The sequence below is a fragment of the Pan paniscus genome, chromosome 12 (assembly GCF_029289425.2).
Source record: "Pan paniscus chromosome 12, NHGRI_mPanPan1-v2.0_pri, whole genome shotgun sequence".
NCBI lineage: Eukaryota > Metazoa > Chordata > Mammalia > Primates > Hominidae > Pan > Pan paniscus.
In genome coordinates, this window is record NC_073261.2 from 86,238,950 (window position 1) to 86,265,778 (window position 26,829).

At 37.4% G+C, this 26,829-nt stretch overlaps 1 protein-coding gene across 14 annotated transcripts in view; it reads left to right on the top strand.

Moving 5' to 3' along the window:
• The window catches only part of SLC8A1 (solute carrier family 8 member A1), a 401,197-nt gene that overhangs the window by 319,041 nt on the left and 55,327 nt on the right, over positions 1–26,829 (top strand). For 5 of the 14 annotated variants that reach the window (XM_024927577.4, XM_063594617.1, XM_024927576.4 and 2 more), the window contains exons 3-7: positions 15,798–15,904; positions 19,007–19,027; positions 19,446–19,463; positions 19,567–19,581; positions 23,928–23,996. In XM_024927577.4, coding sequence (XP_024783345.1) covers positions 15,798–15,904; positions 19,007–19,027; positions 19,446–19,463; positions 19,567–19,581; positions 23,928–23,996 — 230 coding nt within the window. Of the gene's footprint in view, positions 1–15,797; positions 15,905–16,435; positions 16,540–19,006; positions 19,028–19,445; positions 19,464–19,566; positions 19,582–23,927; positions 23,997–26,829 lie in introns of all 14 variants that reach the window. The other 9 variants (XM_063594619.1, XM_034953016.3, XM_034953015.3 and 6 more) reach the window with 8 other exon arrangements.

Here is a 26,829-nt window from a genome sequence, read left to right on the forward strand (position 1 = left end):
CATGTAAATCATTAACCTGAGACCTTAGTTTTTGATAATTTCCTTTAAAAACTTAACATATATACCCAGATATCATTTTGTCATAAGGCTTGCCAAACCTACTCACGGTTGATAAAAATAAAATGAAACATGTGCTCAGATCTGAATTTATGGTAGATAGATTTTCTTTTCATGAAAATCAGGTCAGTTTTACAATCTCATGATGTTTTCTCTAGCAGAATTCGTATTTTACTACCTCCATCGTGCTACAAGAAATTGATCTTGGCAGAGGAACTCAGAGAAAGCATTTCATGCAATTTCAACTTGTTTTCTCTAACCCACAGACAAGTTTTCAGGAAGGAGAAATTTCAGAAAAGAAATTAAAGCAACTTTTCTTTATTTATTCAGCTTTGACAGATCTAGACTGGAGATAGGGGGCAAGACACTTCTTTAAAGTATGCTGCTGGAGGGGTACCTGGCTAATTATTCAGGCAGGGACTTTAGGCTCTGCCAGTCCAGGAGATAATATCTTCTCCACATCTGCTTCCCTGCCCCCTCTCCTTCACTACAATACAAGCTTTATTCTAGAGTTAGTGATTGTACTAAAAGTTAAATTGGATAATAGCAGTCCATAATCAAAAAGGCCCATTGGCTCCTTCTTACAAAATTATGCCCACATGATTTAGCATTTCTCCTGTCTCCAAGCTCTCTTTCTTGACTCATCTCCCATCAACCCTCTACCACTTACATGTGCACACCATAAACATAAGTCAGATAGAACCTGATGCTTCTTAAACATGCCATGCCTTTCCAAGTCTCTGTTTATTTCCCCACCCACTGTGCTCACACAGCACAGAGCCCATACTTACAATTAACACACATGGAGGTGCATAATCTTTGGTTTACATGCCTATCCCTTCTCTAAGCTGTGAATTCGTACTCCTCTTTTTATCCCCAACGCCTAATGCGGGCCTGTCACAAAAACTGGATACTCAGTAAAGGTTTGTGGAATGGCTGAATGGAATAACATATTGCAGGAATCTAAAACGTGGCTGATAAATTCATCTTGCCCTTCCTCATGATGTCCAAGTCATGAGCTTGAATCACCTACACACCATTCATTTTGCTTACTGTCATGGTGAGGTCAACATTAAGAACCCTATCTTTTTATCTAAAACATATGTAAGCTGCCTTTTACTAAGAAATGTAAGATACCTTGATTGATTGGCACAAACTCAAGTACAGACAGTGAGTCAACCAAAACCATTTATTACGCAAACACTATGTGCCAGCACTGTGCTCACTGTCACAGGGAATGCACACATACTTAATGCTGTCCTATCCCGTGGCGGATGGTTACTGTTGAATACAGACAGTACTGCCTGAAGAGCTGACATTCTTAGGGGGTCTGAAGACCCAGGATTGTATTTCCATGGATTCTCTTCTGTTCCATTACCAGTCTCACCAACCTTTGAATCTCTATCTCAGGAAGTCTAACTTTGTGAAAGCAATTTAATTAAATCTATTAAGAGGATTTTGATGATTCTACAAACTCAAAGATAACTCAATAAAAAAAATATTCAGGACCAACAAATATTACACCAAGACAGCAAGTTAATATGTAGGGGAAAATCCATAATAATCTTCTAAGAGTTTCCTGGTCTAAATAATACAAAAACTAAAACTGTATATTTTATTGAATAGGATTTATTCATTATACATAGACCCACCTTTGAGATGCCCTGCAAAGCTTTCCCGTATTTCTCCATTTGCTTTAGTATTCTATATAAGTTAAACTTAATTGTACCATGATTAAAGTTAATATAAATGTTAAAATTCAATAAGAAATTATCATAAATATTTAATAAAGTATTTGCTCATGTTCTAGCAGTCAATTCTATCTGCTGCTACAATTTTGAAAGGCTTTAGTTATATAAATGTAAAAAAACCTCTAAAATGAGATCCATGGATAGGTGTCAGAAATCATTGCTTTTTCATTCACACAGAAAACTCTTATTTTCCAAAATGAATATTATAATATTCATATTAATGCCCCATATATATTTTTGAATTACAGCTGAGGAAGCTTTAGCTTACTAGAAAGATTGTTGGAATCAAGAAATCTAAGTTTGCTCAGTTGCAAGAATGCGATTAAATTAGATAATAATAATGAAAGCACATGTGAAAATGCTTAAAGTGTGAAAAAAAATCTCTTATATAAATTATTTTATTTGTTTTCCATATTAACCTTGTGGGTTACATATAATTTATCTTATTGTATATTTAAATTGAAATATGAAGTGACTAAATAATGCTGCTAAAAGCTGTAACTCTATTGCAAATGCAAATCTAGATCCCGTAGGTCCTCTCTACCTACATGATTCTCTGAACAAAAGCACAGACTTCCTACAAAATTTACAAACTAACAAAAATCCTCAAAACAACAACGTTTCCCTATAAGATTATGTCTGGGTCAAAAGCTGAAATAGGGGTGAAGATTCGCCTTTTTGAGCCCTAACTGAACTACACATGATCCATAATAAAATTTTACAAAATTTTCAAAGCTTACTTACAGATTTTTCTCTACAATCAATGTGCACATTAAATGTAGCTCATCAGAAGCCTGTAATTAACCCAGGAATTGCTCAGCAAGTGCTTTCTCACTATTTGGTCCAGTGGTTCAATTTTGTTGAACAGTGTCATTATTTACATTTTGCAAACCTGCTCTGGTTCTATAAAGTCTAACTGGGGAAACTTCCATCACAAACAAGTAACAAAAAAGGGAAAGAAAGCAAAACACATTTTTAGTTTAAACCCAATAAAGTCTGTTCTGGTTTTGGTTGATTTTGATTTTAAGCTTTAAATTGCAAGTACCAGTAAATAGCTAAATTGTCTTGCTGATTTTATCGTGTGATGCTTACCTATAAAGTGTTTGGATCCCTTCTATCAAGAATATGAACTCCAAAATGATAATTGATGTGTTTTTAAGCCAAATGGAATACCCAGAAAAGATTTAAACATTCAAATAAATGCTACAGTGAAAAGTTCAGTGAGAGTCCACAGTTAGTGGGTACATCACTGGACCTTGCAAGGAGTAGAAAGTAGCAGCAGAAAGCAGAAAACAGGAGGCATATTGATGCCCTTGATATTTTGTTGGTAGTGACTTTTACTTTGTAGTTTATACTATATTTAATTTTTACTTGTTCGGGATTAGACATTCAAGGAGTATTTCACCATATAGAGGCACACTACTCACTATGCCTACAAGCTTACCACATTGTTGTAAAGCCAGTTCTTTTCACAATTACCCCCTTTTGAATTAGAAAATGAATATTCCTTTAAAAGTGCAAATAGATTTTCTAAGGGGAAAACACACACACACACCCACACACACAGTTATTGACCATGTCTAGTGGTAGAGAGGGGCTGCATACCATGACTATGTTTGAAGAAGGAAGAAAAGTGGAGAGACAGGCAACTGCTAAGTGTGATGCCCAGAAGACTTGAGAATAATAATAAGACTAGGGGTTGATTTTGATTGACTGACTATTATTTTACCTGTACACTTTATGTAGTGTTTCTGTGGACGTTGTAGTTTTGTTTCAGGTCAAAGATCTTTCAGGCCAAGATTCAACACAGCCATCCTTACTAAAGGAAGTATTTGTTTCCATTGCATGAGCCATTGAATTTATAAGGCATCCCTCAGCGTGACAGACAATGATGAAATGGTACTGAGTTACCAAAGAAAATCATGCATTTCTTTCTGTTATCAGCATCGGTTTTTACTTAATTAAAAAGAGAGGAGAAAAAGAAAAGTTTTCTATGAAGAGTGGTAAATTAGATTTTAGCAGCATCGAGAAGAAAAACACTAGGATAATGGCAGAATAAACAAATAACAGATGCGGATTCAGAGTCTGAAGATGAGTTTTAATCCTAATTCTGGCATCCACTAGCTTTGAGGCATTGGTTAATTTCACTGAGTCTCAGTTTGCCTATGTGTATAATGAGAAGTGAACAGGGAGATTTCTGTGATTAAGGATTGAGAGATTGTGCTTCTAGATTGAAAAGTGGAGGGCTTGGGAAGATGAGGGCTGAAGTTGAGTGGAAAACAACTAATGCTGTTTTGATGACAAACTTGGGAATGGGAGATTAGCAGAAGGGTGCTAAGCAGCATGGCATTTGCGAGTGATTTAGCATGAAGAATTTTTTGTTACAGAACAAATAAGATGCTTAGCGAGGTAGCCAGGATGGCCTTCTAGGGAAACAACATTGGCAGATGAATCCTGAAAACTTTTCCAGCAAAACCAGCCAAAAGGTTAGTAATGACCGAGGAGAGAATTTCTCCTTTTAAAAATGTATGTGAAAATTTTCCATATGGCAGAATTCAGACAAGAACTTCCATACAAGCCAATAGAAAGAGAAGATGGGGAACGTTACCTTCTACATTAAGAGTCCAGGGTGGGGCCCAAGCATGTGAGGAGGATTGTAGGGAAAATAAACTTTGGCCTCTAAAAGAGCTAAGCCCAAGTAGCTCATCCATAGAAAAACATCAAAAATTCATAATATTCTTGGCAACTTCATTAAAAGCTAAAACCAAACATTTTAAAATGTTAATTTCTAGTGATAGGATTATGGGTGACTTTTTCTTCATTTCTGCATTTCTCAAATTTGCAATAATTAGCAAGTATTACTTTAATATGCAGGAAAATGGGCCAGGCACAGGGGCTCATGCCTGTAATCCCAGCACTTTGGGAGGCTGAGGTGAGTGGGATTACCTGAGTTCAAGACCAGCCTGGCCAACACGGTGAAACCCTGTCTCTACTAAAAATACAAAAATTATTCGGGCGCGGTGGCATGCTTCTGTAGTCCCAGCTACTCAGGAGGGTGAGGCAGGAGAATCACTTGAACCTGAGAGGCAGAGGTTACAGTGAGCCGAGATTGCACCACTGCACTACAGACTGGGCGACAGAGCGAGACTCCGTCTCGATAATAAACATAATAATATGCAGGAAAATGCTTTAAAAGAATATACATTATCCTAAAGCAATCCACATTGTATTTAGTGAGAAAGAACCCATGGAATATAAACTTGCTAATATGGACTATTATTCCTTCTGGCAATTTATGATGTTTCATATAGACAGGGACAGAACTCTGTTTAGAATCAAGTTTAGTTTTATCCAGGTTATCAGGAAAAGCAACAGCCAAAGGGATACACCAAAAATTTTATTTAAAAAAAGAAATCTGGTATTGATTTCTACTAGTCTACCCCTTGATATTAGTAAATTAGCTTTACTAATACCTAAGGTCCTATTATCTTGTCTCCTAATCTAATGTGAAATACCAATAAAATATTAGACATAAAATTAAAATGTGAAATTTAAAAATCAGCACCAATTCACTAATTATTGGTTTCTTTTAGCCATGTTCAAGAGAATATCTGGCATCCATCTTTAAGAATGTTTTACAAGAGTACATGCAGACAGAGATTGATTTGCCACTGTGCATTTTGTGGCCAGGGACACAGAGAGGGAAGGAGGGAAAACAGAGAAAGAGAATGTGAATTTTAAAACTTAAGAAAGCCCAGCTCATTTCCTGGTGTTCTTATTTTAAAGCTGACCTCTTTCTGACAGAGATGCTTTCAGCGTATTCTAGCTGCTGTCCTATAACATTCCAGGAGTGAAGTCCTTCCAGAGTTTTCCTTGACACTTTTTACTTTGAAAAAGGAAACGTAACATGGGAAGAAAGACCAAAGGTAGAAATAATCTCTGGAAAGAGTCTGATGACCTTCCAGGAAAGTTTAAAATGTTCAGGATGAAGACAGCTTTTGAAAAGGATGGGCAACCAGCAATCTGAAATCCAGCAGCATCAATTTCATTGTCATTCTAAATTCTTGTAATAGGCAGTGGCAAATGGAGAACTGATCTTTCTAAAACTGAACCAGACAAAGATGTTGATGTGTTTCATTTCTAGAAAAGATGCTCTTTGCCACAAATCATTTTGAACGTTACCTTAAACTTTGAACATTTTGTTAAAATATTATTTTCTAGAGAATCTGCATTTAAGGAGTACAGTTAAGATCTCACATTACAGAAAAATAGGTAGTCTTATAAGAATGTTAACTAATAAGTTTTACGATGCCAAGAATCTGCCATCATTTTGTTAAATGTGACCCTCTCATAGAATTTGCACAATGCCAATATTTTTAAACAATAAAAAATCAATTTGCATCTATTTTGCCATATTTCAACATGGTACCCTATGCTTGATCCACTTTAATTTTCACTGAGCAGAGAAACGGTCTCAGCAGGCATGTGTAGGTAACAGACCCCAGGTCCTTATTGCTTTACCCTCCTTAAGGCTGAAGTTTATCAACTGCAGAAGAGTGAGGCAATGGTAAGGTATACATTTTATATGTCACAAAATTATGGTCAATTTTTAATACACCCATGTAATATTGTCTTAGCAAACTTACTCACCTGATCTTCTCTGAAACCTACCATAATAGCATAGAACATTGTGGGGATATTAGACTGACTAGCCTATTATTTATTAAAAACAATAACTATGGATCCCTGTAGTATCTCTTTCAAGTAGTCAACCAGAATGTCTTCTAGGGACAGAAAAGTAGCTCATATATTTGTTTTTTGGACACTGACACTGACAATTGATTGCTAAAAACACAGACTAAAGAACTAAATTTATTCTTATTTTGCATTTGACAAAATGAATTGGTTGCCATTAAGTTTCCATAGTTGGCAGAGGAAAGTAAAATAGGGCAAGGTTATGTTAGAAAACCCCAACTCCAGAGCTCTCTAAAGCTCCCTTGGTCTCCCTGGGAACAGGAGGATTTTAGCTGTCGCTGTCTCTTGCTCTGCTTGAAGCAATGATTTCAATAACCATTTGACAATACCAAAAGATCAGGGCACGGACAACAAGGCCTCCTGGAGAATTACTTTGGTTTAGCTACTTTAGCAACTCTTGTCCTTGGAGTCTATTTAAATTACAGAACAGCACCACCACCGTTTGTCAGGCTAGGCTTGATAGCAGGAGCTCCAGGAAAAGCATGACTTCAGATCCCTGTGCGTATCCTGCTAGTGGTGAGTGAGAACCTGGCAGAGCTGTGCTCCCTGCGTTCTTGAGTTTCGGATTCTGGACTTGGATGCCCCATTATATGGGATTTGATCCAAAGTTATATATGAGAGTGGATTTGAGGGTATTCCTTATTACTCCATTGAATATTTCCTGACCCACAACTCTACCATCTGCCAATTGCTCCTTTTAGTAACTGGGTAAACAGGCAGGCAAGAACTGCAAAACGAGCCACTCGTTTTCAATTAATAAGAATAACAGTACCTAACATTTCATTAGCTCTTTACAAAATAATTTTTGCATGCAATATATTATTTAATCTTTGCAATAACCTGTGAATTTCATTATCCATATTTGATAAATGATGATAACCATTATTTGATCATCACAACACTGTGAACATCATAATCACTGTGAAGTAAGTTCTATTATCTTCATTTGATAGATTTACAACATTGATGTTTAGAAAGATGCCAGAAGTGACCCAAATACCTTGGCTAGAAAGTAGCAGAGCCAAGTTACAAACCTGGGTAATGTTGAGTTCTGGATTAATTCTCTCAAGATTTCGAGAAAGGAAACAATAGATTTAAGTCATGATGCAGTCCTGTTTTTATGACTATCCCCCCAAATGAATCCATGCCCAAAATATCTCACCAGTAATCTAAAAATGATGTAAAAATATTAGTAGAAATAATATGAATAGCAACCTGTCCTTATTCCATTTGAAATGTTTACTAGATGGAGGAGTTGGTTTGGGTCACTTACAGAAAATGATAATATATGCATGGATCTTCTCTGACTGCTCCTCCCTTTCCCTAACCCCAAATCACTAAGCAACTCACCCATCAACTTTTGAAAGGAAAAAAGGCTTAAAAATGCACCAGGAATTTAAACCAAGTGATACAAAGGCAACCCATGGCAAGCTCATCATCTCCTGTAGGTAGTAAGAAATAAATGCCAACAAAAGAACTAGAGAATGCCCAAGGTGATATGAACAGAGCTATTGACTTTGCAAAGGCAGCAGGCCTCCTTATGATTATAATCATTTCCTTTGCTTTTACAGTAAACACAATGCAAGAAAAGCTGCTTCTGACATTTTCATAATACCTTATATTTTAGGGAAAAGAAAGGAGCCAAGGAAGCCAGCCTGAGGTAACAGCCACCAGGACTGCTTAGTGTGTCAAAGTACAACTTAGTCCTTGATCCTGGAGGGGGCAACCAGCATTCTGTGCAAAATCCTGAGGAAAGGAATAGGATACAGACAGACACAGCAGTGGCGCTTAGCTTTCATGTAAATGAAAACTGTGTAAACCACAGTTTTCTATTTGGCTGTACTAGCAAAATTTGAAACTCCTTACTGAAAACTCCAAACATTCTGACAACCTTTTCTCACCCAAGGAAACAGCCTTTTCTAAAGACTAGAATTTAGCCTAAAGCTTATTTTTTTAAATGCTAGCTTTATTAAGACATAATTTACATAACATAGGATTCAACCATTTAAAATATACAATTAATTGGGTTTTTATATGTCCTCAGAATTGTGCAGCCATCACTACAATCAATTTTAGAACATTTTCATTATTCCAAATACCCATCAGCAGTCACCAACTCCCTCCACCCCACCCGGCCTTTTATCTCCAAGTCCCCAGCTTGAGGCAATCACTAATCTGCTTTCTGTCTCTGGATTTGCCTATTCTGGGCTTTTCCTATAAATGTAATCACACAACATGTAGCCATTTGTGTCTGGGTTCTTTCACTTAGAATGATGTTCTCAGGGTTGATCCATGTTGTAGCATGTATCACTACATCATTCCTTTTTATTGCAAAATAATATTCCCCTGTGTGGATACACCACATATTATTTATCCATTTATCAGCTGATGAACGTAAGTTGTTTCCACTTCTTGGCTATTATGAATAATGCTGCGATGAAAATTCGTGCACAAGTTTTTGTGTGAATACATGTTTTTAATTCTCTTTGGCATATAGTGGAATTGCTGGTTCACATGGTAATTCTATTTTTAAACTTTTGAGGGCTTCTCCAAAGTGGCTGCATTATTTTTCATTCCTATTAGCAGTGTATGAGGGTTCCAATTTCTCTACATTGTCACCAAGACTTGTTATTGTCTGTCTTTTTTATCGTAGTCATCCTAGTGGGTGTGACATGGTATCTCCCAGATGCTTTGATTTGCATTTCCCTGATAGCTAATTGTGTGGACCATGTTTTTATGTACTTATTGGCCATTTGTTTATCTTCTGTGGAGAAATGCCATTCAGATCCTTTGCCCATCTTTTTTTCTTTCTTTTCCTTTTTTTTTTTTTTTTTTTTGGTTAGTTTGTCTTTGTAAGCTGTAAGAGGAGTTTATCCTGAAGCTTTTAACATCAAGTGTACTGTGGATTAAATTTCAAACTCCTTGTGGTCAGAGAAGTTGCCAGGTTCATGCGTGGTCAGTCCTGGGTCAGGTCTTTCTGGAGTCTGGGAGTGTGATGGCTTACATGTGGGAAAGTTCCAGTTCCCGACATGGCCCTTCATTGACATGGCTCAGAGGCTCTGTGGCAGGGACATGAGGCATTACTGTCTTCTGTGGCAATTGAAATGCTTAGTTTGTCTACTTTCCAGATATAATCACTGTTGCGTAAAAACATATCGCCAGAGCTCCCATCACTTTCTTGAGAAGGAAATCACTGTGCATGAGTGTAAACGCTGATGCCTGAATACTAAAGGTGTTTTCTCACCTATACTATTAAGGTTGCCTGCAGAGACCGTCATTTCTTGAGAGGGGAAAACAACTTTAAGTACATTTTATAATCCAGAAAAGAGCAGGAGTAAAGGACAAAACAAAATGATTTTCCCATGTTTCCACCTACCTTGCTAATTAGATCTAAAATTTAGTTTGGACTATTACTGTCTCACAATTCTATATATTCTTTATTTTATGTATATTATTATTTAATGTATTCTTTTAAAGCAAGCCCTGGCTGCATATTAGAAGCACCTAAAAAACTTTTAATGTTTAAACGTTTTTATTGATTGATTGACTGATTGATTGAGACAGTGTCTCACTCTGTCTCACAGTTCTGGAGTGCAGTGGCATGATCACATCTCACTGCAGCCTCAACTTCCTGGGCTCAAGCCATCCTCCCACCTCAGCCTCGCATGTAGCTGGGGTGCAGGCAAGCACTACCACACCCATCTGGTTTTTTTTGCATGTGTGTTGTTTTTTCGATTTTTCATAGAAACAGGATCTCACTTTGTTGCCCAGGCTGCTCTAAAACTCCTGGACTCAAGCTATCCTCCCACCTCGATCTCTCAAAGTGCTAGGATTACAGGCATGAGCCACTGCACTTATCCAGAAACTTTTTAAATCTATATTCATGCTGGGCTCCCACAAGCAGAATTTGATTTAACTGATCTGGAGTGGGTTTAGGTATTTCTAGTTTGCAAAATCCCACAGGTGATTCTAATATGCAGCTGGGTCCAAAACACAAGCCCAACTACTACCAGCCTATTGGTTTATCATCCAACTTAATAACAAGAACCCATTGTCCACTCTAGACTGGTGCCTCTCAGACTTCAGCATACATAAGAGTCATCTGGGGATCTTGTTAAAATGCAGATTCTGTGGGCCTGGATGGAGCCTATGATTCTGCAATTCTAACAAGTCCCCCACTTTAGGTGAGGCTGATGCTGAGACAGCTGGTTAACTATTCAGAGTCCTCAGAGTTGGTGAGCCATTGCATGCTCATCGCTCTTTTTAATTAAACCTTTATCTCCTCAATGATTTAACTTTTTAAAGCAGCCGTCATGGAATATAACGTGTGCTGCAGTCCTTTTAAAAACAGAATTGAAATTCTATCATTGTTCATACAGTCATTCTTTGTTAATGTAAATATGAAACAATAAAACTCGCTATTAATGATCCAGATCCTTTAAAGTGGCCATAAAAATACTGCACAGTTGAATGAATAAGGGACCTAGTGGCTAATTTTGAGTCATATGATTGAAAGGTTTTGGTTCCTGAAGCCAGTCACAGGAGACTCACTTTGTGACCTTGGAAGTTACCAACTTCTCTGAGAGTCATTGTTTTCCCTGTCAATCGCAGGTAGTAGGAATTACTTCTAGGGCTGTTATGAAGATCTGTGAATTAAGAAATGCAAAGAGCCTATCATTCCACTGGCCTCTGAGAATGTCTAAGGAGAGGGTAAACCTTAAAAGACAAAAAGCAACTGTAAGCATCTAAATATGTGAAATCCTCACTAAAATCTTTTGTGTAAGGATCTAAAATGGAGGAGTCTCTTCTCTTTAGTCCTCCATTTCATCCTTTCCTGATCTTCTCCCAACATCAAGGGCAGACTTAAAGAAAAGAAACCACAGAAGGACAAATTGAGGCTTAAATTGAAAAAGAGACTGTGGTACCACTTTGGCTTAACAATGAGAAACTAAAATATATTTTGAAGAGACTTTCTTTTTCAACCCTCATTAATAAAGCCACATCTTTCTTTCTTTTCTGACTGTCTGCCTGAGTCAAAACCAGATATAAGAACTCCTTGGTAGTCTGTTTGAAGATGTTCAGGTCCTTTGAGACACATAAGATAAGAGAGAGACTGGGAAGTAAAGTATAGATGTTGGTTTGGTATCATCAAATAAAAGGCACTGCAAACTTCAAAAGGAATGATCTGTATTTTTCCACTGAATAAATTGATCTTTCTAAACCGAATGTTTTTTTCTTTTTCTTTTTTTTAGAAATAGAACCAAAATGTACTTCCATAAAAATTTTGGCCATATTAAGAAATATTTTAATGCTATCGTAAGATTTGTAACTGCTTTGCTAGTTTCCAGAAACCACAGTTTTTATAGTATACTGCTCAAATTAGAAAAGCTGTCAAAAAGAAGTGAGTTTTCCTGTCTTTATAATAATTATAATAGTTGAAAGTTGCATGATACCAGTTTTTCTACTTGTTCTTTATCAGTGCAGTAAAAATGCAAGAATTATATTTGGATGAAGGACTGTGTCTACCCAACAGTTCCAGTCTTGATTTTGTTAACCTGTCTATTTAAAGAAAAGAAGTAGCAACAGCTATGTTTCCCGTTGTTAAACACAACAGAACAGCCAAAATGGATGTATGTTCTTAGGGAGCTGGAGTCCTTGTGACATTGCAAAAGTCCTGTGGACATGGGATTGGTGTGGCAATGGGGCCAACTGGAGGACACTCAAGGTTCCGTCAGTCCTTGAGATTCTTTCTACTGCAGAACTGGGAGGAACATGCTTCTGCTGATTATCAAGCCAAAATAACTGACATCTTCACCAAACCAACCCCATACTATCCCCTGTGAAAGAAGAAGTGGTAGCAATATCTTTCATGCATTAGGCTCTGGAAAGTGAAAAGGAGACATCCCAAGGATGTGTTCCTTTAAAAATTACATTGGTTTATTTCACCTCAGCTACCTTTGCTAAGGGGAGAAATTGTTCTGTTCTGAAGCAAAAGGTGAACATTACCAGTGCCTTCTGATTTTTGCCTCTGTTGATTTAAAGGACTAATTCATAAGGACTGACTTCATCCTGCCACTTTAGATCCACTGAAATGTCCTTTAATAATCAAGTTTCCTATTAATAGCTTTACTGTGCAAGAGGAGTGAAATCAATATATAATTTAGTGGCTCTTCCTGTCAGGAGCATTATTGATTCTATTATTAATGATTTTGAAATGATATGCCATTATGCAAATTCCATCTGTTTTAGATGTCTTTGCCAGGCAGCTACAAAAGTACTTTTTTCTTTTTCTTCATCTTTGATTTTTCCAGTATCATAGTTATCAAGTACTTCAAAATTTTCTAAGAATTGTGATCCTGTGAATAGGGATATGCTAGTGATAAATCATAAATGCTTATTTTATATGCAAACAAATTGTGTGGAGCTATATAACTGTGTTTCCCACACTCATCAGCTACTTAGAGTATAGAAAATAGGCCAGGTGTGGTGGCTCACCCCTGTAATCCCAGCACTTTGGGAGGCCAAGGCGGGTGGATCGCCTGAGGTCGGGAGTTCCAGACCAGCCTGGCCAACATGGTGAAACCCTGTCTCTACTAAAAATACAAAAATTAGCTGGGCATGGTGGTGGGCATCTGTAATCCCAGCTACTCAGGAGGCTGAGGCAGGGGAATCGCTTGAACCTGGGAGGCGGAGGTTGCAGTAAGCCGAGATCACACCACTGCACTCCAGCCTGGGCAATAAGAGTGAGACTCCATCTCAACAAAAAAAAGAAAGAAAATAAAGCTATTAGAGGATTTAAATATTTATGATATTCACCAAGGATTAGAAACAATATGTTGTTTGGTGATTTATTTATTTGTGAATAAGTTGCTTTGTGAACATGAAACAGGTACCTTTTCTACACAAACATTCACCCTATTAGCAAGGCTACTTCTACCATCCCCACTGTGCTTTACTTCTATAATCCAATAAAATATGTGATGAGATGCAGGGTGGGTTGCAAATACAAGATGGAGAAATATAACGTCAGATGTTTTTAAGTAATGGTAACAAGAATATTGCAACGTGACTCTCACAATGAGGGGTTTCAGTTTGATGTACCCTACAATGAAGCATCTTGATAATGGATGTTGGGCCATCAAGTGCAGAGAACAGTAGCGTGGCCCTATTATTGTCCATCAACACTTTCCTACCCTTGGTCTCACCATGCTGTTTGTTTTTGTAGAAATGTATGACTAAAGTTTAAGATTGCAAGACTGTGAGATGGAAATTAATACCCAAAATGCATAAGTTTTGTTGACAAAGAGGACAGACATTTGGCAGTTTTGTGTAGAGCAAATTTGATCTATTTTACAACATCAAATTCAGTTCTAATTATCAAATAATCATTCCTTACATCCATCCTCCTGTGCCTTCTCTAATATTTTATATTTGTTGGATATTAGGGAAAAATTAAATATTCTAGTTTAGTCACAGCAGAATAATTTTTTATACTAAATAAAGATGCAAATTTAAAAAATAATTCTAAAAGTCAGGAAGGAGCTGTTTACAGTATACATGTAACTGGACATTATCATACCGTTGGTAGTTTTGTAAATATCTAACCACTCTTTAAAAGATGATTGTGGCTTTAGTCACTTATAGCTGTTCATCTAGTGTACTCATATTTCAGTATTTGAGGACAGAAATGAGATAGAAAGGAGTTTCATGAGCTGCAGCTTTTTAGGAGTGAGAAATTGGAATGTGAGTATCATTCAAGAATGTTCTTTAGCTGAGGAACAGAGAGTACGTTATTGGGTTTCAGGGAAACAGAACCAATCATTTGGTCTCAGGTCTACAATGCTAAGCCAAAAAGCAAGACTTAAGCATTTGGCATTAGGCGCTGGGAAATTCAGAGAATTAAAAGTATCTTCTACCTATGACTCCTTCATATTAGGAAAGAAGACTGATATTCTTTAGTATGCATAGATCTAATGAAACTTAATGGCTCAGATAAATAAAATAAAAACAAGATCATAAACCAATTTCCTTCCAGAAGACCTAAAAAACTCCACCAAAATTAAAGAATGGCCATGCTGTTAAAATTCCGTGTCTACAAACTCTCATCGTTTCAAAAACATTGATCAGAATTGTTCTTGGCCAATGTTACTGGAAACACTTTTTCAAGACAAATCAGTGTTTAAGAGGCTTCTAATAAGTTGTAGTATATGAAGTGTTTAAGCCCTTATTAATTAAAAGGTAACATTAGGTTGGTTTATTTTCAGAGTCATCAAGAATGCTTATGGAAAGTCGAGATTTTCATAATATTTGCATTTGTCCTACCTGCCTGTCAGTCACTCGTAGCCATAGCACCATAAGGCAAGAACTGTTAAAGGTTGGATTACAGGAAGAATTCTAATCAAAACACCTTGGTGTATTGGTGATGTTTGAAAGTAGTGTAAATGGCATGTTTCATAGAAAGTTAAAACTCAACTTTGGAAGAATGAAAATAACTACAACATCATGACTCGCACCTGCTGCCACCCCACTTTCAAAACAGCTGTTGTGAGGCCACAGCTTCCATCTTTAGAAAGACAAACAAAACGTGAACAACTTCCTGCTGTGGTCTAGCTGGAGAATCTGACTAACCTGAATAAGAGTTTGATTCTAAGACATTGGGTGGGGTGAAATAACTTGACTATATTTTCTTTGTGATATTTTTATTCATTTATTATTTTAATAACAATTTATGATAAAAATACTATATTTGGAACTATAATAAAGCACAATGAAGGAAAAAAATGACCTGTAAGCCTATTGCTCAGAGATAACCTCTATTAATATCTTGATGGGATTTTTTGACTTGTTCTAAAGGAGTGAGTTCCAGGGCATAGCTTAGACAATCCAATGGTTAAGGCATTTACTAAATTAATGTGTTTTGCTTTTCTTATTACTGTGATCTGTGTTTTTCTGCTTTTCCTCCTTATGATGATGACAAACCTATTAATACTGAATGCTATATTTTGCCTAAAATAATTCTGTGGCCCTGGGCAGGGGAGCTATGCATTGGGTGAAATCTCTGATCTTTCATACCTATCTGATACCCATTCTTGAAGAAAAAACTCACAGTACAGAAGTTTCTCGATTACTGTTTGTCTGAAAGTGCAGCTGGTTAACCTTGCTTTCCTCTTCTCTATGTTCCTTCTCTTCTCTTTCCTCTTCCCCTTGTTCGTCAATTTCTATTCTCTGTTTCAGCAAAACAATATCAGTCAAGGTAATTGATGATGAGGAGTATGAGAAAAACAAGACCTTCTTCCTTGAGATTGGAGAGCCCCGCCTGGTGGAGATGAGTGAGAAGAAAGGTGGGGGAGCTGCTCCAGGGCTGAGCCCAACAGCTTCTGCTGGCCTGTGCCACCCCTGGATGCCTGCACTCTTCAGAACATGACTTACAATGCACACATCCCTCCACCTATGTAACAGGGCACAGATCTCATGCTGAGCCACAGTAGGCAGGCCTGTAGCTACATCAGCCAGCGTTAGCTGCGCTGCACATTAACGTCTGAGAGATTAATTTTCAGGGCAGTCAATCAAGCATCCATTTCTGGGAAAGTTGCTGCAGATGCCATGCAATGCCATGCCAAAATACCCCAAAATGGGGTACCTACTGACTGCTAACTGAAGCGGGAATATTTCGTGAAAGTGATAAATTAGCAAAGAAAACTTAATGGGGGCCAGCCAAGAGTACCCAAGATGCCCTTTTACATACTTCAGGAGGCCCATGTGCTGCCAGTTCTCCCTCCATAACATCACAGTAACATTCAGCTTGGTGGACACCAAGAGCATGAGCGTGTGACTCCAACCATTTGTTTTGCCTTTGTCTTGTGTTCCCACAGGAAGATCATTACCATTAGAATATTTGACCGTGAGGAATATGAGAAAGAGTGCAGTTTCTCCCTTGTGCTTGAGGAACCAAAATGGATAAGAAGAGGAATGAAAGGTGTGAGAGTAAACAAAGACATACCAGCGAGAAATTGTACTCTTCTCTCTCCGTGTCTCCCTACTCTCACACTTAACTCTCTCCTCTTCCTCGGCTTCCAAGTACTATACTTCATTGCCTTTGAAGCTTTAGCAATTTCATTTCCCTTCCCTAATTCACAAGTGCAACAGGCAACACCCACTTTCTTCAGGAAATGTCAACTAACCTTGATTGCAACCAGATTTAATAACGCTGAAAGGGATTTCTGTAATTCAGAAATGATTACATAAAAGAATGTGTTTAGTTTTCCACTACTCACGGTTTATTCTAAAATGTCACTCCAATTATTAAATCTCCCCTAAAATTTTAGTGATAAAGACTACTTAATACCTCATCAATCATACCTCAATAAAGCTGGAAAAAAGAATCTGCTTAATACCTATTAGTATTAGTAGATGACCCTAACGGCAACTAACAGGAAACTTCAGAATTCAAATAATTAGGCTTCTTTGGAGAACACAGTTTAAAAATATTTAATAAGAACAAAGATCCTTAAAGAGTAGTATTTTCAATATTCTAGTGCTCATTTTAGCATATTTTTATATCATCAAATACAACATTTAAAAGGCACCTTATCTATGAAACCAAAGCCCACCTAGCTTTATGCTCCAAAATCTCTTGATAATTACAGAATTAGTAAATTATTAACATATATAATAAAAAGAAAAAATAAAAGTAGTGTCCTTTATAACTAGATTTTGCCGATTTTGCTGATTATTAATATATGGCATATATTTCATAGGAAAGACAGCAATCTTGTATCAGCTTTACAGAGGATTTTTTATTCTGAATTGTTCATAGGGCTTCATATAATTATCCTCTAATGGTGACCATTTTAAAAGGAATTCTGGTGATTTACTTGTTGTGTAAAATGAGCAGACCACATATTAATAGCTCTTATTAGTTGCATACAAAGAATTGGTGAGAGCAGTATGATATAATGAGATGGGCCACTTTGTAAGAAATGTATGCTTTTACAAGTAGAGGGAAAAATAAAATATATAGGACTAATTGCTATGTAGACACATAGGAAAATTTATCCCACGTTCGTCCCATGTTTGTGGCCTCACAGTCCGCTGGTGGGAAAAAACACATATGTTTCTGTGTTAATCAAGTTCAAGATGGCAACAGGAGTATTTGGAGTGATGGGAAAAGGAGCACTCAAGGCCTGTTTTAATGAAGCCTATTTAATATGCTCCATAGATGGTAGACAGAAGAAAAAGAGACCAGAAAATTATGCTGATTTCTTAAAAGCTGGGATCCAAAATGCCTCATTAACATACAGGAGAAAGCACTTTCTTCTCAATGTATTCCTCCAAAGAACTTTATCTCAAGGAGGAGCATCTTGGATTCTGCTCTTTCAATTGCCATTTTAGTAAAATATGCTCTCATGTAACAGCAAATTAAAATTCCTTAATAGCACTATCCAGTTTCACACCCGCCAAGTGGATTCTTGTCACTATTAATAAATTACTGACTTTTTTTAGAAAGTATCCTCTAATGCCACTATCATTAGAGAGAAAACTGGGCCCAAAAAAGTAACTGTAACATTCCCGTCTTCAACTCAGGAAATAATTTGATATATTTAGCAAGGTTGCTTTTACTAAAATAAAGTGCTACAGTACATTCTGGGCTTAAAGCACATAACCTGAAAGACAAATTATACGTCCGCCTCCCCCCAACCCAATGCCCTGTCAGTTTCCTGGGATGATATGTCCACTAGAAGGATTCTGGTTATCTAATAATGTACAGAAGTCACAGATAAGGACACAAATAGGTGTTAATTCCTGGGACTATTAAGCTTTAAGGATTTTAAAACATAAGCAATTCTTGGTGGACAAAATATCATCCAAATAGAACATCCCAAGATAGTGCTTTACCTTGGGCTAAACTTTCTTTCCAGGCAGGGAACCCAAAATGGAATTTCCCAGGATGTTTCACCTGTACTTACTGAATAAAAGGTGTGATACCTGAGTTCCTGGGTGATTTAAGACTTCCATATGTTGGATTGACCAAATCCCAGGCAATATTTAATGAGGAAGCCTCACTCATATCAAGTTAAGAATGAATTTCATACAATGTTTCTACTGTATTTGGTAAACTAGATTTACATACTAGGTATAAACATATATACTAGAAATGTCTTATTAAACATAAAGAAATTATATATAAGGTGAAATACATATACACACACACACACACATATACGTATGTATTCAATCACACACATTTTCAGAAATTTCAGTTGGGATTGTTTATTCAGAAATATTCCCATCACTATATTTCTTTGGGGTACACCCATTTTTAGCAGTGGCTCCCTACCACTGCAATCAGATCTGCCTGGATTTCTTTCTGCTGATATTCCTCTTACTTTCATTATTCATCTGGTCTCTTATTCTGTGTTTGTCTTTGTCTGTTTCCTTCACAGCCCTGTTATTGAATGAGCTTGGTAAGCATTTCATTTCTTGCATTTCCTTTCCATTTTTCTAGATTATTTTCCATTTCCGTCAGGTGATATAGTAGCTCTGTGACTTTTATTTCTCTTGACTTGCTAGCAAGATTGTTGTTTAGGGCCATTGACCTCATTTTGTCAAGGTCAAATAGTTTATATTGCATTTTTAATTTAGTACAACCTTTTGAAAAATCGGTGATTTCTTAGGTATGCACAAGAATTAAATTTGTGCATTAAATCTCATAATCTTAAAAGAATGATTAGTGATTCAGTCATGAACGTTTTCCTAGTCTTCTTAATTGTAAATATAACTTGGCAAGTACCTTGGGTGGGTTGTCAGGCAGTCTGATGTCACTGGTATTTGTTATGTAGAGTGTCAAATTATAACATTTGTTGTTTTTTTTTTCTTTTTTAGGTGGCTTCACAATAACAGGTATGAATTTTTCAAGTCTAATGCTATCTAACTTTTACTGTCTGTTCTCACCAGATGTTATTACATTAAAAAAATTTCTCATTTTTATTTGCTTTTAATGAAGGAAAATACCTGTTTGGTAAGACTTATTTTTTTAATGTTCCTTATTTTTCCCCAAATACCCTTAACCATCAATCCAAACCTACATCTTATGTAACTTGCATTAATATTTAACTGTGGCACATGGTGTGCTCTTGCTGGTTTTACACATTTAACGTTTTACAAATTAATAATGTGTGTGTGTTGTGTTTATAAGCTGTTCATATGGAAAAACTGTAACTGTTCATATTTTGACACTGACCAATTTACAAATGTTCACATAGTGCTAATGATGTACAGTTCCCTGATAGAGGCTCCAAAGAGCTCTAGAATAAGGTGACACAATTGCTAGCCTCAGAGAAACATAGAAGCTGACATCCAAGATAGATCCGTGGTCCACGCTCAGGATCCTAATAACACATAAATGCCATATTGAGAAAATACATAAAAATACATGTTGAGAAAATACGTAAAAATACATCATTTTAACACATAAATTTTAATTCATAAATTATGTATGTAAATATATAATTTATAATACATAATATAATATCATGTTGAGCAGAGCCTTCCCCTCATCCCACCACACCAGTCTGAGGGTTTCTCTGGGGACTTAGGTTTTAGTATTAATAACATGGTAATGAGTAATATTTCTGCCACTTGAAGCATATTACAAAGTATTCTATAAAAACTCAAAATGTCAAAATTAAAAAGTTTCAAACATTTAAATTTAGAATGGTACTCAGCCTGTGTTGATTGCATTATTTAGCACAACTCTAAAACTATATTCTTGTGTACAAAACAAAGATATTTCCTTACAGCATCCTCTGTTGTCTCTAAATATCTTCTCACCCTTTTAGAGTCATCTGTGCACATTTAGAGAGAGAGAGAAATATTTAAACAGTAGGTCTGTCTGAAGCTGTAGGTTGAAGATATCTTTAATGGCCTACATTCTATATCAGTATGTGACATCTTCCAATATATTGTGCCAATATCAAAATTTCCCAATATATTGTGCAGATATCAAAATTTTGAAATCAGAGATCTGAACAAAAATATTTAGAAGAAAATATACTTCAGATTTCTGATCATGAAAATACTATGTTGGGAATTGGGATGAACTTAATCCACTGTTAGTGTAAACTCATGAACAAGCAATTCCAATGTGATTCTGTCCGAAGTAGAATTTTCTAAATGTGTGCAGTTTCATGTGGGCCGTTTCACATGGGCTGTTGCTCTCCAGTGCTTCTCTCTAGACATGGCATTTAATGACAAAATGATTCATAGACTCTGAGAGACACAGAAGTTGAAAGGGATAAGAATGGTAAACAGCACAAGTCTTTGTGTTGGATTTCTTAAATCTGATTCATCTGAAGCTCTTCTGGGTCAGATGTCCCCAGTTGTGCACTACTAAAGGTTATTTTTTAAATCAAGTGCAGGAATTTATACTCCTTTTTTTAAACTTTTATCTCCTTTTTCTCATTCCATCATTTTAACTGCTTGAAGTCCCCTTGTAAACACTCTAATTCTGTCACCCAAGGATAAATGAGTTATTCCTGGGAGATTTGAAGAAGGTATAAATTTGGCAAGCCAGTCTTCATGACTGAATTGAAGTAATAATGTTTTTAAGTCAACCATTATAGAAATAGTGTACTATCCAACAGCACCTTCCATCCTGTGAAATCTGATAAAGAGACCCTAACTAAAAACCTGTGGCTACTAGGATGCTCTGTTAAACGCATTGACGTGTTTGAATATCTTTCTGTTTTATTATTGAATGTGTCAGGATTTTTTTTTTGAGATGGAGTCTCACTCTGTTGCCAGGCTGGAGTACAGTGGCGCGATCTCGGCTCACTGCAACCTCCACCTCCAGGGTTCAAGCGATTCTCCTGCCTCAGCCTCCCGAGTGTCTGGGACTACAGGCACGTGCCACCACGCCTAGCTAATTTTTTGTATTTTTAGTAGAGACAAGGTTTCACCATGTTGGCCCGGATAGTCTCAATCTCCTGACCTCGTGATCCACCCACCTCGGCCTCCCGAAGTGCTGGGATTACAGGCGTGAGCCACCGCACCTGGCCCAAATTTTGTTTTAAGGGCCTTCCTTCTATGTCATTTGAACTATCCTCCCTTTTAATATCTCAGGTAATGGGATCCTAGTTTTCTTTTCTCAGAACTTCTTTGCATCAAATTCTATAATATCTGTCTGATAATATCCAACTTTTCCTGCCTCGGCCACAGCTGGCATCCAAGATGACAGAATCACCTCCTACAAAGGTTTCTATCATTTCATGTAGTTAGTTCATTATGTTCTTCCTATGGCTGAAACTGTAATCTGAAATGGCAGTTTCCTATTACCATCACCTCTTCCCAAGACTTGAAATTAATGCAGTTAGAACAAGAGAATGTTCCAAAACTTGGGAATTTCTACACTGGCCTGTCCATTCCTACTTTCTAAGAAATCGTCTCACTTTACATGACCCTTCTTTTCCTAAATCAGACCAGAATGCCTAGGATCCACTCTCTACTGATGCCCCTGAGGACAGTTCTAAAACTTAGGTCTACAGCGAAAAGCAGCTTCAAGCCCTAAAGAACTTTTCTTTGAAGTCAGTTGGAGGCTTTGAAGTCAAGGCTTTGAGATGCAGGGGCAGTAAGAAGAATTAATCTAGCCCTGGGACTTTGCCTGCAGCTTTTACATGGACTTGCGCAGCTGAGTGTGAAAATCTAAATTTGAAGCAGAATATATGGAAATTGAAAAAATCGTCTGATCCACAGCCTAATACCAATATTTCAGAGATCTCATTAGTGATGGACATTAAGTGTTGGAGGTGCTTTTGGAATCTGCAGATCTTTACCTATTGTTCCCAGACCTTGCCTCATTGAAAGGCCCTTGTTTGGGCCTATGATCTCATTCCCCCTTGACCTTCCAGTCATACGACAAGGTAACACTCTAAATATTATAACTCATTAGAGTTTGTAAATATTTCTTTTTCATCATATCACTTTATCACCAATCTTATAGAGTAAGACATTGTTCTCACACATAGGGGAGGAAATGAAGGTTTGAAGAAATTAATGATGACTGTTCTAATCCCAGCACTGTCCTGTTTCCTCTCCTCTAGCTTATTTCTACCTGCATCTTGAAATTATACATTGAACCCCTTTTCTACTCAAAACCCACATATATCTAATAAATTCCATCATTATGACTTCCAGTTAAGTGAAAAATGAGAAGTACCCCAGAATGGGGAAACTGGACCATATAAACATGAATAATTTAATAAATTAAGTATTCTGGCTCACTATGGAGAGAAGAATGTATGTTTGATCCCCAAAACTTCTAAGATATAGAGTTCTCTAATTAAAAATCAGTCAGTATACCTATTTAATATTACTCATCTAATCCTATTATGCTCAGCACATAATAGACTTGATAAGACACAAGACTTTTTAAGGAAGCCAAACTATGAAAATTCTGACAGTTGAAAATGTTTTCATCAATTCAGTATGTAGGCTGGAGGAAGAAAGCCTGTTCAAATTCAGCTTCACTTTATAACTGAGAAGCCTGAGAGTCAGAGAGGAGAAAGACCTTGCCCAAGTTTAGATGACAAGCATATGGCAGAGGTGGCACTGAATCCCAAATCTCATGACTCCCAGGTCAGTTATGGGTAGCTCTTGGTAGAGGCAAATAGCAAGTGAATCTGGAAGTCAGCTGAACCAGGAGTTCAATGAGAACCCCCTAGGCCTAGGTTAACCCTAGGTTATCCAAACAGTTGCTGTGACGATGGCCTACCTTTGCAAAACCTACAGGCGTACATAACATTCTGCCTGTCTTAGACAGAGCAGGTACTATTATCACCGTTTTACATGGGGAGAAACTGGAGAAATGGCCTACACAAGGCTATACTGTTGGCACTAATAGGCTTCCCAACCACTAGTACACTATTTCTATAATGGTTGACTTAAAAACATTATTACTTCAATTCAGTCATGAAGACTGGCTTGCCAACCACGACATCTGCCACTATACCTTTTGTTGTTCCATGATGCTTCTGCAAGCGGTACCTTGAAGGACCTTGACACATCATTTAAGATACCTGTAGGAATCTGGCTGTACTCACTACCATGGGGCTTGTGGTTTGTTGACACAGTCTTGTTTGGCTCATGAAATACTCGCTCATCTCTGAGCAGTGATCTCCATCAGTAACCTCCACCAGAGCTCCCTTCTGTGACCTACCTAGGGGTGACCTATGATCATTTAATCCCCAAACTAACGTTGCTTGTGATGTGTGCATCTGGGTGTGATGTTTAGCTTACTAATTCCACAAAGCTCTGATAGCAAATCAATGCAATCCATTCTGCTGATTTTTCTGCCTGTCCTTTTGCTAGGCCAACCTGTCTTCAGGAAGGTTCATGCTAGAGAACATCCGATTCTCTCTACTGTAATCACCATTGCAGGTACTCATTTCATCATGATCCTTGAAAACCACAGCCTCCCAGAGTTCTTTAATGTTAGAGACATTACAGTCATGCATTTTAGCCCCTCTCCTCTCTAAAACATTGCTAAATAATGCTGCAGCTTCTCTGGCAGCCAGTGGTACGGTGGATTACAACAAAACACAAGCACGTGAGGGCAGAAAAGGAGCACTGAGGAGGGACCAGCCCAGCCTGCAGAGAAGACTGATCCCATGGCCTCTCTCTCCTGAGTTTTAATGTGTTCCAGATTTCTTGGAAATATTTCTTCTCACACATCAGTTTTTATCCCAAGTATAATGAAGTTTCTTTATTTTATTTGAGATGGGGATTCTCTCTGTCACTCAAGCTGGAGTGCAGTGGTGGAATCAATCACAGCTCACTGCAGCTTCAACCTCCTGAGCCCAAGGGATCCTCACACCTCAGCCTCCTGAGTAGCTAGGACTATAGGTGTGTACCACCATGCCCAGCTACTTTTTGTACTTTTTGTAGAGACGGGGTCTCACCATGTGGCCCAGGCTGGTCTGGAACTCCTGGGCTCAAGCAGTCCACCCGCCCCTGCCTCACCAAGTGTTAGGATTACCAGAATGAGTCATGGTGCCCAACCATGAAGTTTCTTTTAAAGCTGAGCTGTATTTCTTCCCAGAGCCTGCCCTTGCTGCCCCCAGGCAACATGATGTTAGCCAGATATGCACAGATGATAGTACATCTGTGGGGTTTCTCCACAGGGGAAATAAATGACATTGACAGGGTGACTAGAGGATTACACAGCTATCCCAGATCTAATATAGGTTTAGAACCCAAATATCATCTCTAATGATATTTGGGTCTGTATCAGTCACTTTAGCCTCCAATCAAAGAGGCCAGCCACATGCTAAAAATTGTCAGGAGAGACCTCTGCTTTCTGATTTGTCAGCATAGTTCTGAGTGGAGGATCAAAATGATCTGGAGCAAACTGTCCCACCACTGGCCTTGTCAGCCTCTCCAAATTCTACGTTGTTTGTACAGTTTTAAAATGTGACTACATTGAAGACTCTCAACAGTGTCCCCTGAGGTAGAGATCTTGATAATGAGATGGACCTTATGGGTTGTGTTGTTTTCCCACTCTCAGCACTTCACCTCTTACACTGACTCTGCTTCAAAATACAGCTTGAACCAGAGAGCATTAGAAACAGCTTTCTCAAAATGCTGCTTTCCCCAGATGCCAGGTACCTATTAGCTTTTATTATTTGCTATTGCTTGCAAAATCAATTACTCAGGAGAAGGGAGATTCCCCACTGGTGATTCTATTCCAGGATTGTTTTATGTCCTGTCAATATTGATTTTAACAGTGGCTGTTAATTATGCATTTGATCTTTAAGTTGTTCGGATTGGTTAAGACTATGATGTTATGTAATTTATTCCCAACTTCTCAATAAAATATGGTGAATTTTAAAAGTGTGCATGTGCACTCAGGAGGAGAAAGAGTATATTTTCCATCTGAGAAAACTAAAACCACAGCATGTTATCTCACTCTGCAGAAGTAAAGAAATGAAACTGACCTCAACCATAGTAAAATGATCTGCTTTTGATCCAATGCTCCAAGAGAAAAGGAAACAAAATAGATGATTACAATTTTTTAAATGCTGTTAAACCATTTCCGTATTCAACAGAAAGTATCTAAAGACAGAAAACAGTTTTGTTAAAAATTAGACTTGGCTCTCATTTTTGCCAGTCAAAAAATCTAGACCATAAATGTGAATTTATCAGTATAACTGTAGAGCAATAATAGAATCTATACAGCTGCCATTTCTCAGTTACATATAAATAAAAGTTTATGATACTTAAGTCAAAACGGCCCTGACCCTTCCATGACCCTGTACCATTGTACTTTGATTTCTCTCTGCCTGGAATGAACTTCTGCATTCTACCACCTCCTATCTATCCTTACCATCACCTTCACCGGGCGGCAATCTTCTATATGTGCTTCAAGGCCAACTTCAAATAGCTCCTCTTTCCTGAAGCTTCCTTCAGGAAAGGAAGGCTTCCTTCCCTGACTCCCTTTAGGCCAACTGAGTTGTTCCCCAACCCTGGTCCCCTAGTCCTTATCATGCCTAGAAGTTGCCCATTGTCTATTCCTGTCCCCATTATATCATAAGTTCCTGGAAAGTAGAGGAGGAAGTGCTGACGTGGTATGGAGTACAATGACATGTGCTCAATGAAAAAATGATCCGTTTTTTATGGGTTGAGCAACTAAGAGGCTTTATTAACAGTGAGTTGGAGAGTCACACAGCAAATACTTATTGAGCACCTACTATATTCCATATATTGTAATAGGTGCCAGAGGATACAAGGATGGTTCAAAGCACAATGAAACTTATTGTTCTATCTCAGTGAGTTTATGTGCCGGATATTTATATGTAAAGATAATTAAAAAATTTAAAAACAGTCTATGAAAATGTCCATGGTCTATACACACAACGAATATTAAGGAATTAATATAAGGTTAGAGTGGTAGTTCATAAACCTTCTCACTCATCAATAGGGAGTTATTTCCTGCCAGAAGAGGTGGGGTTTTGAAAGATAAGATTTAACAAAATGAAAATTGTGAAGCTTGTCCAGGTGAATACATAAAGGGATAAAAGTGTGGAATTAAGAAATCTAAGTCCCTTTGAAGCAAGAGTGTAGCAAATGATATAAACAGTGTGCCTTACTGTTTTTTAGGTTAGTATGAAATAAGTTAACACTATATTTCTTAATTTTTGTCATTCCCACACTGCTTTGGTTGCATACCAACTATACTATTTACTTAATGTAATTTTTTAAATTGCCTCATGTT